This window comes from Equus przewalskii, chromosome 4 (assembly GCF_037783145.1).
Source record: "Equus przewalskii isolate Varuska chromosome 4, EquPr2, whole genome shotgun sequence".
NCBI lineage: Eukaryota > Metazoa > Chordata > Mammalia > Perissodactyla > Equidae > Equus > Equus przewalskii.
In genome coordinates this window covers 94,143,426-94,158,311 of record NC_091834.1, presented here as the reverse complement: position 1 = coordinate 94,158,311, position 14,886 = coordinate 94,143,426, and the positions used below count along the sequence as shown (strand labels likewise).

At 42.7% G+C, this 14,886-nt stretch overlaps 1 protein-coding gene across 2 annotated transcripts in view; it reads left to right on the top strand.

Moving 5' to 3' along the window:
- The window catches only part of DENND11 (DENN domain containing 11), a 79,519-nt gene that overhangs the window by 54,342 nt on the left and 10,291 nt on the right, over nt 1-14,886 (top strand). For both annotated transcript variants that reach the window (XM_070617989.1, XM_070617988.1), the window contains one exon: nt 9,163-9,316. In XM_070617989.1, coding sequence (XP_070474090.1) covers nt 9,163-9,316 — 154 coding nt within the window. The remainder of the gene's footprint in view (nt 1-9,162; nt 9,317-14,886) is intronic.

The window sequence follows — 14,886 nt, the reverse complement described above, 5'->3', positions numbered from 1 at the left end:
AAGAAACCATGTTTGCTATTTTAAAATTTATATAAAAATACAAATGAATTTTAAAATTCCTCCCTGGGGCCAGCCCAGTGGTGCAGTGGTTAAGTTTGCACATTCCGCTTCGGCAGCCCGGGGTTCACCAGTTCGGATCACGGCTGCGGACATGGCACCGCTTGGCAAAAGCCATGCTGTGGTAGGCGTCCCACATATAAAGTAGAAGATGATGGGCATGGATGTTAGCTCAGGGGCCAGTCTTCCTCAGCAAAAAGAGGAAGATTGGCAGCAGATGTTAGCTCAGGGCTGATCTTCCTCAAAAACAAACAAACAAAGAAACAAAAAATTCCTCCCAAATATTAACCCTCAGAGAGATATCCTTTGTCAGTATTCAGTGAATCCCATTCTAATATAGAAATAATTTTACAAAAATAGGATTAATATTTTATGAAGATTTAATTTTTGTCAGATAGGCTAGTTTGAAATATATAAAATTTCATTTTACTTATATGTGTCAGAGGAAAAGAGTAAATGAAACTGAAGGAATTTTCAAACTTTGAGTGAGTATTTTCTCACTATGGGGTCTATTATTTCTTGAAATATTTCTCCAAAGTTAAGAAAAAAGCTTTTATAAAATATGGTGTCAGTCTTATTTTTATTGAGAAATAACATGTATACAGTAAAGTGCACAAATATTTGTGTAGATATCATTGGTGTTTTTAAGATGTGTTTCAACTGTAGACAGAGTCTATGACCTTATACTTCCTCCTAGCACCTCTCCCCTCTTCGTATCTCAATTATTACATATTGCTAGATTTATCACATTTAGTTCTGTAATCATAATTCCCACTGTTCTTAAGTCTCAATTATGTATTTATGACCACATCCCGGTCTTAACTGTGGCTTGCTGCATTCCTGATTCCCGATTTATTTCTTGGTTGGTTGGATTTTGCCATCAAGCACTACCCCTCACCCCCACCCCACCATGAAAGGGTCGTGTGTGCTGCCTTCCCTGAAAGTTTGCATGCTTAATAATGTTGGTCTGTTACCTTTGCCCTTGGCTGGGTATAAAGCTCTTCAGTCTGTCTTCCTTCCTCTCAGGATGCTATAAACATTGCTCTGCTGTCTTCTGATATTGGTTGTTTCAGAGAAGTCTCTTCTGTGTGGCTCCCTGTAGATTCTTTCTTTATCTGTGATGTTTCTAAACTTTTCTTCTGGGATGATTTCTCCCTTTTGATCTGTAGATATGCCTTTCATTTTTAATCTCAAGAACGTTTCCTTCTATAATCAAATATACAACTTTTCCATTCCGTCCTTTCCCTTCTTCAGGAGTACCAGTTATGTATATGTTTTCTCTCGATTGTCCTCTGTGTTTACCATTTTGATGAGTATTTTAATAGCTCTGTAATGCTACAGCTGTCCCATAAGTTTACTTAATTATTCCCTATGGTTGGACATTTAGCATGTTTCTAATTTTTTTTTAACTGCTCCTCTACATTTTGGAGCTGTGGTGAACAGCTTCATACATATATCTTTTTCTGTATTTGAAATATTTCCTTAGTTTTATGACTCAGAAGTAAAGTCATGGAGTAAAAAAAGAACATTTTTATTGGTATCTTGACATTTTTTAAAAAATTACTCCTTTTGAAAAAATTAATTTCCCAAGTAGGCAATACATTCTCATGGTTCAAAAACCAAAAATTAAAAGGAGGTATTATATTAGTTAGGGTCCTGGCTAAGTGCAGTAACAGAGGCCCCAAGATACAATGGCTCAAATAAGATAGAAGATTCTTTCTCTCTCAAGTAACAATCTAGAATAGGCAGGTGGTCAGGGGGATAGCCTGCTGTTCCACACAATCATTCAGGGACCCACACTTCTTCTCTCTTATTATTCTGCCATACCCTGAGAGTGTTTTTTCGTATTCTAAGATGTTCTTCTCAAGTGTTCAAAGCTGCTCACCACTACTATGTCTGCATTCCAGCCCCTAGGGATGAGGGAAAGACCCAGAAGTTGCATACATCACTTGTCATATTCCACTGTCAAGTTCTCAATCACAAAGACACACCTAACAGCAAAGGAGACTGGGATAGGTAGTCTCCAGGTGGGTCACTCTGTGACCGGTTAAAATTCTAGGGCTTCTGTCATAAACAGGAAAAAGAGACAAATGGATTTTGGAAAAAAATTAGCAGCCTCTGCTTCAGTTTGCCCCTCTGACCACCTAGGTATCCATGTGTACTCCTCTTCCCATAGAGAGGACGTTCCTCTCACCCCAAAAGAGGCATCATAGAGGCTCGTCCAGTTAACGCCTCCAGTCTAAAATCCAGGATTTCTGTGTATGTGAAGCAGTCCTTTTCAGTAGATCAGCACTTGATTCTCCTTATCCTGAAAACCTGTAAAGGAATAGACAAGTCGATCCACTCCCCACCTCCCTAATGCAATACAGAAGGTAGAGTAGGAACCACAATACAGACTCCTGTTTGGAAAAGGGAAAAATGAGAAATGCAAGCAGTCATTAGTCCATGACAAGAATGGAATTCTGTTGAGCAGAGATTGCCAAGACTCCTTATCCTAGCAGAGCAGTATGCTCCTTGGCTAAACCTTGGTTTTACTCTCTGGAATCCCCTTATCCATTTTCCTCCATGGCTCCTGGCTTTGCCTTCTAGGAGGTTCTTTATCCATTGCCTGCCATAAGCACTTCTGAAGCAGACACTGAAGAACATGCGCTTCTTGAGGCTGCATAGCTTTAGAACATGTTTCCTGCTGGTGTAGGTTTGGGAGTCTAGTGGTTTTTTAAGGGTTGAGAAGTCATAGCCATTTATAGACTGGGCATGTGACAATATGGAGCCTTCTAAAACAAAATAGGCTTCTGATTTGTTTGCTTCCAGTCAGTTCTGTTTAAAAGTATCCACTGCCAAAGACCTCTTTTGAGTCTTAATTTTTAAGTCAGTGGACTGTATTCTTGGCCTATCCATCTTTTCCTCATTTTAATGGTAACCACCTTGAGGCTGTACCCTAAGATTGATCTTTACAAGTGGGGTGACTCCCATGTCTGGCCAAGAATACTTGACTGGAGAATGGAGGCTTTAAGAGAAATTTTTATGTCCTGCTTTTAGGGTACAAAAGCAGTTGGCTTTTCCAGTCGCATGGGGTTTCAGATGATTGAGGTCTCAACTAATTTATACTGCAGAACTCAGAACACATGCCCTGAGGCTCTATTTCTTCCATTTCTCCTTGTCAACTGGCCAGTTCTTGCCTATTTTCATCTTACTCTTGTGGTAGCCCATTAAAAATAAGGAGCAGTCAATGTTCTCTTTATAACTGCTTCCCCTAAAGTTAGAAGTTCAGATGACACGGGACCTATCTTCCAAGTTATTGAAGTTCTAGCAGATTTTTTGCTATAATATAACTAGGGTTACCAGCTTTCTAGTCTGCAGTTTCTATTTTCTTCTTCTTCTTCTTCCCAAAGCCCCCCAGCACATAGTTGTGTATTCTTGCTTGTAGGTCCCTCTGGTTGTGCCATGTGGGACACCGCCTCAGCATGGTCTGATAAGCAGTGCCGTGTCCGCACCCAGGATCTCAACTGGTGAAACCCTGGACCACCAAAGTGGAGCACGCGAACTTAGCCACTCGGCCACAGGCCAGCCCCCTGCAATTTCTGTTTTCTTACCACCTTCCCTTGCCAGCTGCTAAGTTAATGACACAATGTTGTTTTTGATGCTGTAGTAACTCATTTCTAGGTATCATTTTCTGCTTTAGCTAAAGTATAGGCTGAATCAGTGTAACAAAGAGACCCAAAATACAGTGACTTAAACACGATAGAAGTACAGCTTTTCTAGCGTGACAGTCCCAGGAGAGCAGCAGTTCACTGTGGTAGGTGGCTCTGTCCTATTGGGTCATCCTGGGACCCAAGTCTTTCTGTCTTGTATTCTGCCATCTCCTAGAGTATTGTCTTCATCCATATGGTAGAATCTGACTCATCATTACCATGTCATGTTCCAGCCTGCAGGAAGGGGAAAGACAGGAATCCCAGAAGTTGAACACATCGCTTCTGCTCACATGCCATTGTCTAGTTCTTAGTTATTAGCCATACCTCACAGCAGGAGAGTCTGGGAAATGTGGTCCTTAACTGGGTGAACATTTGACCAGCTCAAATTGGAAGGTTCTATTACTAAAGGAAGAAGAGAGTGGCAGTATCTACCACTGGCATAAAATGAAAAGTCTGTACCCAGTTCCCACTTCGATCCATTAATCCAGTAATCACTGTTAATTTCTCATATATCTTTCCAAAGTTTGTGTATATGTATATATAAATACAAATATATATTCTTATTTCCTCCCTTTTCATACAAAAGGTAGCAATGTTATACATGGTTTGTACCTTGCCTTTTCCATTCAACAGTGTATCTGGGAAATCTTCTCACATCAGTACATGGAGAGCTGCTTCGTTGTTTCTTACAGTTGTGTTATGTGCCCTGTATAGAAGAACCATGCTTTCTTTATCAAGGCCCCTCTTGATAGACATTTGGTTGTTTCCAGACTTTTGCTATTACAGATAATGCTCACTGAATACCCATGAACAAGTATCATTTCACACATGAGCAGAATATGTGTACATTAGATTTCCAGAAATAAAATTGGTGGTTCAGAGGATATATATATTTGTAATTTTAATAGGTGTTTTCAGATCGCTTTCCACAGAGATTGTGCTGTTATGCATGCCCAACAGTAATGCAGGAGAATACTGTTTCCTCACAACGTTGCCAGCACAAAAAAACTTCTGTATTTTTGGCAATATGGCTAACACATGGTACACAAGTATAGTTTTAATTTGCATTTTTCTTATGAGTGAGGTTGAGCACCTTTATTTCTGTTGGAAGCATCTGCGTCTTCTGTGAACTGCTTCTAGCCTTTGCTACTTTTTTTTTGTTTGTTGATCTTTTCATGTTAATTTCTAGGAGTTCTTTGTATAATAGGGAAATTTGTTCATGGTGATATAAATTGAAAATATTTTTCCACTTTGTCATTTCTCTTTTAACATCACTTGTTTGTTATGCAGCTGGTTTTCTTCATTGAATTCATTAATCTTCTTTTGACTTTTAGATTTTGAGTCATAGCTAGAAAGGTTTTCCAGCTTGGTTATTAGAGGGCTCGGGGTAACGTGAGAGAAGGGACTTGCATGAAAGGGTTTGAGAAAGAGAAAGAAGCAGAGTAAAGTGAGCCCAGATCTGGGCAGGGATAGTACCTGACTGCAGCAGTGACTTTTATATAAATAGACTTGATTTCTGAAAACACCAGATCTGTGGTTTATATTCATTGCTTCTCATATCCCAAATTTATTTATTAGGATTTCATCCACAACTGTTGACTTCAATATCTCTCTAGTGAGAGAGTCCTTTCTATGACTATTTCTTTTTAATCAGAAGGTATTGGAGAACCACTTTATAACTTAAGAAAATAAATTAGAAAAAGGTAGAGTGTTATAAAATAAAAGGGATTTAAAACACATAACCACATTTTTGGACCTTGCTTAGATCATGGTTCAAACAACCAACTGTGAAACAGCATTTTGGGGCTAGTTGGTATAATTTGAACGTGGACTGGGTATTAGTTTATATTAAGGCATCATTATTAATATTGTGAGCAAGATAATGGCATGGTGGTTATGTTATTTTTTAAATAGACTTTATTAGAGATGCATATCAAGTGTTTAAGGGGAAAATTTTATGATATGAGATTTGCTTCAAAACGTTTTGTGAAAAGTGTGGGTGTGGTATAGATGTATTGATAAAATATTAGTCATTGTTGAAGCTAAGTGATGAACACATTGGGTTCATTATTCTCTTCTTTCTACTTTTTGTGTATGTTTGAAAATTTCCATAATGAAAAGTTAGAAAAGACGAAATATAAAATTAACATATAGTTATTGTAGAAAACTTTGAAAAATAGAAAAAAGCTCAAAGAAAAAAAAGAACATGATGCCCACCAGCCAGACTTATCTGTTAACATTTATATCCTTCTAATCTTTTTCCCATGTATAAATATGTGCATATACATTAATTAAAAAAAAAACGAATACTGAGGTGATTCAATATCTAAATTTTCTAAATTGGTGTCTTAACCTTCCAGTATATCATGAATAATAGTCCTCAACATCATTTCAGTGATTTCACATCATTTCAATATGTGGATGTATCACAATTTAACTATTTCACTGTTATTGGGCATTTAGATTGTTATTTTCACCACTGTAAACATGAGCATCCTTGTGGGTAAATGATTGTTCATATCCATAAACAGTTCTTTAGGCTACATTCCTAGAGATGGAGTCATTGGGTCAGAGGGTATATACAGTGTACAATTTGGTACATATTGCAAGTGATCCTTCAGAAGGGTGGTACCATTTTGTGCCTGCCCCAGCAGTAAATGAGAATGCCTGTTTTTCCGTACTTGCAAAGCTAGAAGACAGACTGGTTTGGACCAATAATGAATACATGGGAACGATGAAGCAGGGATGTGGTAGGGGAAAGTGGGGTTAGTTGTGGTGGGCATCTGCATGGTCACATAAGCGTCTGTTGTATCAGTGAAGGGGCTGTGGGCTTACGGAGAATCCAGTGTCTGGCCCTGCAGGGGAATCCTCTATCTGCCTGTGAAGCCTGTAGCTCCAGATCAATAGTATATATTGTGTCAGTTATTCTCTAGCTTTTACAGTTTCCATAGTTTGTCTTGGACAGTTTCCATAATCTATTGAATCTTGGCCTACATTTCAGTGTGGTGGTTTTTTAATCTATACATCCTTATGGATAAGATCACCAGGAAGGTCTCTTTTTGCATCATCTTTGAAGACCAGCTTATCTTCCGGCACCCTAGGCCTTGTTTCAATGCCTTTTCATTTATCTTAGCTTTGTGGTTTGATGATCAGTCTTGTTTATTGCAAAATCTACAGTGTGTTTACATTTGAGGCTTTCATACAACAGTTGCTTAACATTTATCCAGGAACTGCCAATTTATATTTATGTCTATGTTCGTAGTCGATATTCCCTATTATTGCCTTGTTCCGTCCCATCAGTCAGTGATATCTTAGGCTGTCAGAGGACAGGATCCTGAAACTAGCTTTTTGAACTTAATTGTATTCATTATTTTGTCTTAATCAAACTTTCATCAATTTGACACACATCCGTGCAGAGGTTCTGAAATCTGCCATCTTCTCAGAATAGTCAAATACAGCATAGCCACCATGGACTTCCCATCTGGCACATGAACATTTGTAAGAGTGAAAGAAATGATGAAGCACACATACCCCCATAGTCACATGACTGCCTTCTTGTGCAAAGCTTATAACAGAATGTATAGGAACCCCCAAATTAGAGAGTTGCCGTTCAGAGAGGAACTGACTTTAGTAATCATTTTTTGGATGTAGTTGATGTTGATTTTTTTCTTTTTAAAATGTAAATTTGCTTGAAGGTCTTTTCCGGGGCTTGCCCTGAATCTTCCCCATTTACCTGCTGTTTCTGAGCCCTCGCCGTGGGCCTGGCTGGACGCTGTAGGATAGCTCGGAAGGAAGGAACCTAACGTTCTGTGAGGGACTGAAATGTGTCACAAACTGTCTGAGGCACTTTTCTACTTTATTTCATTTTTACCTCAAAATAATATTGAGGTGGTACTATTTGCATTTTAAGGAGAGAGAAAACGGTGGATTTTGAAAAGGTTAGCAACTTGCCTGAGATCTCACAGTGAAGAAGTGGCAGCCTTGACATCCGGAAGTCTAAGTCGCTCTGGAGTGGAGGTGGCTGGAGAGCCCCTGGCTGCCCGTTGGAATATGAAAATCTTGAATCTGAGCAGTTTGTGTTAGCGTTTGGAGCAAGCCAAAAATGCCAGGTTGGAGGGATTGCCTGTTGTAGTCGTCCCAGGACCAACCATAATCAGAGATGCCTCCCGTTGCTCAATAAAGCTGTATTTTGATTTTTTTTTATTGTAATACAATGGAAATTGTAGGGCACCAAGAAAACAAAAATAGTGCCTTTTACTAATCCCTATGTTAGTTTCCTAGGGCTGCAACAACAAAGTACCAAAAACTGGGTGACTTAGAACAACAGAGATGTATTTTCTCACAGGCTGGACGCCTGGAATCAGGGTGTCAGCAGGCTTGGTTCCTCTGAGGCTGTGAGGGAGACCGTGTCTGTCTGCTGACTTCTGGGGATTTGCTGGCCATCTTTGCTGTTCCTTGGCTTATAGATGAATCACTCACATCTCTGCCTTCATCTTTACATGACGTTCTCCGTGTCTGTGTGTCCAAATTTCCCCCTTTTTTCATATTGGATTAGGGGCCACCCTACTACTTCATTTTAACTTGATGACTTCTGTAAAGACCCTATCTCCAAATAAGGTCACATTCTGCGGTACTGGGGTTTAGGCCTCCAGTATATCTTTTGCGGGGGACACAATTCAACCCATAATGCCCCCATTAAACATAGTGTCAAACAGTCCCCACAGCGCTCCCGTGCTTGACTCGAGGGTGGTGGGATTCTCCAAATGGCCCAGAGTCTCAATGTGGCTTTCTTGGCTTTGGGGTCAGTTGACCGGGCTATCCACAGCCAAGTCTCTGCCAGCCGAGCAGGGTGGGAGTGGGAAGAGAAGAGACTGAGCTTTTTTCTTGCTTCATTGGTGCAAAAATTGTGAGCCCTTAGTGACACCCAGTAATAGTTGTTTTCCCTTATTTGAGACATTGAGAGGTAGGCTTCCTCTTATTCTTTTATAACAACAAAGAAAGCAAGCAAGCATGATTTCTAAACAAAGAGCAGCTTTAAGCAGGGAATTCGTGATCTTCAAAGTTATCCCTTCTCACAGCCCAGAGCCCTTCTCTGGGAAGCGCACAGAGTCTTTAGGATACCTTACTCAAGAACAATAGACATTAGTCATAGTCTGTTAATTCCGCCTGTTTCCCATGAGAAGGAGAATGTGTTCCATGGCGCTGTCAGGGAGTCTGCAAGTCTATGTTTGAGCTTTTCCTAAGGATCTTCTGCAACACCAAGAGAGGCATCCTGGGCAGCCTCAAAAAGGGGGTCTTTTAGTTTATCAGGCCCTTTGCCCCTGAGTGTTAGTCCTTGTCGGGGTGGGGGGAGGGAGTGGCATAGCTTCGGCCAGAGCTGTTCTCACTGGACACGTATGTGTGTGTTGTGCAGACACCAGCTGGAGACGCCGGGACATTACTCTCATCTGGCTGCATTCTATGAGGACAAGAAAGGGGTGCTCCATGCTGGTCCTGGGAGAGGCGGCAGCCTGCCCCCTGTCTACTGGCTGCCTTCCATCCACCGGTACATGTACCCTGAGATGAAGGTGAGGTCAGCCATACTCTCACACAGTCCTGGACTTTTGTCTAGGTGCAGTAGTTGTTGATTATTTTTTTTAATTAATAAGGAATTTATGTCTTGGGCTTATGCCCAAAGTCTGGTTTTGATAGGATAGGATTGTAACCTAAGCGTTTGGGTTCTTTTAAAACATAAGGCAAGTTACCTTTTTATGCTTTCTAGACACTTCTATAGTCATGGAGCAGTGCCATATTGATAGGCCAGTTGTGGTAAACTTCTAAGGCGGAAGAAGTGGGTTTGGTTCTCTTGATTGCTTCAGATATTTTAAAGCCAGACATTTGAACTAAAGATGAAGAGTTTGAGGAGCAGGTATAATATTTCTTAGTTACAATAATCTTTATATGCCTCTATTGTGTATTTTTTTTCTGAAGTACTTTGCCTTTATACTGGAATATGTTTGTTTACAGTTAACAAAACATCCGGCCAAGTGTTAGGTGTTGGAAGGGTATGAAGATGAGTATGAACTTGAACAACCTCCTCCCCCTCCTCTCCCCCACCCCCTCCCCCTCCCCACTCCCCTCCCCCTCCTCTTCCTCATCCACCTGTAGGTGGTCACAAGATAATTCATTGGAAACCCCAGGCTCCCTGGTAGAGAAACTATGCCATGAGTTTAAGGGAGAACTCTGGAAAGCCATCTTGGAAGAGAAGTTGCTTCCTGAAGGATTTGGCTAGGCGGAAAGTGAGGGATGCTAATTCCAGATGGAGGGAAGGCGTGAGCAATAGCGGGAGCCGTGGTCTGTCACTTTCTCAGCACCTTCTGTGAGTTAGGCATCCTGCTAGCTATTTGTACCTATTGCAGCACTCTTAAAAGTAAGGTTTTTTAAATCTCTGTGTTGCAGAAAAACCAGCTGAGGTTTATAAAGGTTCAGTTAATTGCTTAAGGCCTTATAGCCAGTAGGAGGTAGAGCCAGGATTTAAACACAGGACTGGTGCCAAGGCCAGTGCGCACTCCTTGCCCCACTCCACTGCCTTTGTGGAGAGGTAGACGTGAGAAAGCACAAGGCTGGTTCACGGGACATAAGCAGACTAGGTTGGGATTGACTTTTTATGTCACCTGACCAGGAGAGAAAAGATTGGAAAAATAGATTGTAATCAGATTGTGGAGAACCTTAAATACTGGACCATGGAATTTGAAACCTAATGAGTATCAGTTAGGTTCTTGTCAGGAAAACTCATACTGTGTTAGACATTTCAGACTAATTCAATACTGGGAATCAGTAATACGGAAATTGGAAGACTGAAGGAGCAAAAAAGGAGCAAGGTAAAATATATATGTTAGTAAATATAGACAGTGGCTACCAGCCTATTATTAGTTATCTATTGCTGCATTACAAAGTACTCCCAATTAATGGTTTCAAACAGTGTATATTTATTATCTCACAGTTTCTGTGAGTCAGGAATCCAGGCATGGTGGCTTTTGCTTCATCAAAGCCAGCAAGTCATAAAGTTTGTTGGCAAGATGGAAGTCAAAATCCTTTGTAACCTAACCGTGGAAGTGACAGTGCTGCTATGTTGTCGTATTCTGTTGGTTAGAAGCAAGTTACTCAAGGGGAAGAGGGGATTACATAAGTCTGTAAATACCAAGAGGTGAGGAGCAGTGGGGATTAGAGGCTGCCTGCCACACACTCCAGGGCTCGAGTAACAAGGAGGGAGAGGTGACATTAGCAAAACAACACGGGCTTGGAAGAGGGGCCCTGCACAGCGGTGTCTCAGCCTGCTTAGGGAGGCACTTGTACCTGGTGATGCTAGACCCTCTGAAGGAGTGGGGCTCAGCTGGTGCTGGGGCTCCTAGGAAAAGCTGGAGGCTAGAAACTGAAGAGAATTTCTCCTTCCTTCTTCCTGCCTTCCAGTCTCCCGTCATTGCCTCCCACAGGGAGAACCTCACCAGAAGCCAGCTGGCATGTGAGCCCAGGAAATGTAGCTGGAAGATTTCCCAGCCCCGTGGCATGCGCTGAGAGGCAATAATTAAGGAACGGTCAGAGGGTCATTAGGGCGACTCTGGGCTTGTGTTGACCAAACCCTGCTCTGTCTCTCCCCTCCTAACTCAGACCCATTTTTTCCCTCTGACTCAAGTTGCTGCTGAGCTAATTCAAACCCACAGGGAGCTGACCAGCCTCTGACCTGGGTGTCCCTGGATTCCTCTCCCCAAAAGACCAAGAAGGAGAGACAGAGGGCAAAACAGTAAAATCACCGTCTGCTTTTGCCTTCTTGAGGGCAGCTCATTAGCATACATGTTAAACCCTGGGAGAGGCAAGGAAAAGGATCTTTAATGGGCTATAGATAGAAATATGAACGATCTTCTTTTTAAAACACAATTTTTTAGCACATATCAAAATTAAAAATAACATGTACCCTTTGATCCAGCAGTCCCACTCATTAGGATCCATCCTTTATCTGCAAACCACCAGAGTTTCCTGATATCTGTATAAGAATATTTAAGTCAGCATTGTTCAGAGTGTTAAACAATTAGAATGCCCCGTATATTATACGGCCATTATGAATATGAACTAGAACATAAGTAGTTGACATGGAAACTACCAGGAAGTGTTCTATGTGAGAATAGCAAAGTGCAGAAAACTGTATATGATATGATCACACTTTCGTAAAGTAATCACAGCCTCAGGTATCGACAGAGAGAGATAGATACACGTACATGCGTACAAGAACATGGGGAAATCTGGATGGGTGTATGCTAGGTTGTTAATACATCTGTTACCTGGGGGCGAGGTAAGGTTTGGAGGGGCAAGGCTTTACATGTGTGAAGAAAGGAAGGGCCAGGAAAAAAAATGACAGCAGTAAAACTATGGTATACATGATATGATTCCATTGGTCATTTATGGAATATCACATATATGTACATATAAAGAAATTTCTATGTAAGCTTTCTATTGAAATATAATATTTGTAGCAACAAGTTGAAAAACCTCAAGTGTATAGTTCAGTGAGTTTTCACAAAGTGAACACAAGTATAAAGAAAATTTTAAAAGGAGTAAGTTTTTGAAGTAGAGGTCAGATCTAAGACTATTCCAGAGGGAAAAACCTGGGGAGGGGGAGGAAGGAAGAATGGAACCCTCTCTGGGAGGCCCAACAATGGCTGGTAAATGCTCTCCCAGAGAAATGGGAAAGTGGGGGAAAGTCAGCGTTGGAGGTGGAGCCCCAGGAGCGGATGGATTCCCCCCAGGAAGCAGGGGGCAGGTGGAAGGCAAGGGACGAAGAGTGAACCCGAGGGCTGTGCCAGCAGTGGTTGGGGCATAAGAAGAGCACAGAGGACCTGACATAAAAGGTGGGAGGGAAGACCAAGCTCCGGACTGTACACATCAGGAAAAGAGTTTTCTGTGAAAGCTACAGTCGAACAAGGCTGTGAAAGGGAAATCGATTACAATGAAAGCCAAGGAAGTGTCTGTTGCATTGTGCAGTTGGACAGGTCAGGCAGTCGCTGTGGCTGCCTCTTTCAGAAGACAGTAGGTTTCCCTCACTGGGGCTGCTTTCTTGGCACAGGCCCAGCACTGCAATCACTTGTGGTTCCCAGGAAGTGGCATGTCGTCTCTTATCTCCAGGCCTTTGCACATGCTGGTCCCTCAGCCAAGAACAGCATCCCTCCAGGTCATCCTTTTTGTCGAAGCTGACATCACTGCCTCCAGGAAGTCTTCATCTCTCCCAGAATTGGGTCAGGCACACTCCTGCAGCCGCTGCCCCTCTCCCATCATGGCTCTCGGTCTGAGGCTTAATTGCTGGTGCACCTGTTTCTCCCACTAGCCTGTAAACTACACGAGGGCAGGGCCTGGGTCTCTCTGTTCGTTGTTGGAACTAGACTACTAACCTAGCACGGTGCTTGGCACAAAGTAAGCACATGAGAGATATTTCTTGCGTGAATGCATCCATGTGTCCGTCAGTGATGAATAAATAAGATCAGAATTAAGGATTGATCATTCGTTTAGGATTCCAGGGCCCAGGACACATTTGGACAAGGGCTTCGTGCAGTAGGAGCACATGTGCAGGGCTCGAAGACTACAGAGGGGAGGCCGGGAAGAGCCTGGATGGGCAGTGGCTCCCTCTCCTACCTTGCTGCTGTTTGACTTTCATGAAAGATCGTGACTGGAGGGATCTGACCGGATGTAGTCGCTTGGTGCCTCTCCTGGAGATTTGGGATGTGGTGGCAGAAGGGCACAGGCAGGAACCCTCAGGGGAGGGCAGCCTTGCTGGTGGCATGAGGCAAGTGAAAGGCCCCGGTGCAGGGGTGATGCAGGGAAAGGGAAGTCCTCTCCCTGGTAGTTCAGGACGCTGCGCCTGGCAGAGCGCTGAGGCCCAGGGCTGCCTCAAGGCTCAGGTGTGGGTACCTCTGAGGACTCTCAGGTGTTAAACTCAGCAGGTGGCCTTGGTGTTGGCATCACTCTTTAGAAGTGCTCTCGCCTGTGTCCCTAATGGGTGGTGAGCACTGTTCTGACACTTTAGCATGGAAGTGACCTTCCAGAGCACTCACAGGGCACCTGGCTTGAAGCCTTTGTTTCATTAGTGACAGTAGTGGCTGCTGCATGTGGGCTCTTCCTACGAGCTAAGTATTTCATGTTTATCCTCAGGTGGTCCTTCTAGCTTTATGAGGGATGTGATGCTCTCTCCTTTTTACAGTTGAAGAGAGTGAACTGGAAACATTGGCCAACTTTCCTGAGGCTGCCCTGTTGGTAAATGGCAGAGCCAGGATTGGAATTCAGCTTTTCCTGGGTCAGAGGTCATGCCTTTAACCCCTAGGACATCCCTTGGCTCAGGGCTCCTAGGAGGCAGCCTCAGGGTTGCAGGCTCCTGCATTCAGCGTGGAAGGAAGGGTAGTTAGAGTTGAAGTGTGTGGGTTATTGTGCCTGTAGGCCCCATGGGGGCTTCTGCTGTAACCTGTGCAGACGCCTCGCACAGTAACTGGGTGCCTGTACATTTGGGATCTAACCTGGGGCTGTTTGCTCCTCATTTTATTCCTTCCAGTGCTCAGTAATGTTTCGAGTTGCATTTTCTCACTGAGATGTACTGTCACTTCAGAGATGCTTTTGCTTCTGACTTTTAAGAAGTTGTGTTCAGGGCTGGCCTGGCAGTGTAGTGGCTAAGTTCACATACTCCACTTTGGTGGCCCAAGGTTTGTAGGTTCAGATCCCAGGTGCAGACCTGTGCACTGCTCATCAAGCCATGCTGTGGCAGCATCCCACATAAAAGAGAGGAAGGTTGGCACAGATGATAGCTCAGGGCCAATCTTCCTCACACACAAAAACAGGTTGAGTTTCTTTCCTCTGCACCTCTCTCCCAAGTGAAGTAGGTAATGGTCCCTAAACTCAAACTCCAGTGTATCAGGGGAGCTGCTGAATTACAGAAATCTAGTTGAAAGGTAAGACTTTTAAAGTGAAAAATATCATTTTGTGTGGAAGTAACCATCCCTTAATGGAGCTGTTTGGTTGGACTTTGGATTTTGGGGGGAGCACTGGTCAGCACACACCTGTATTGAATATTTTTTGCAGTGATGTTTCTAACAAGCTAGTCCTCCTTCCCTCTGCCTCTACT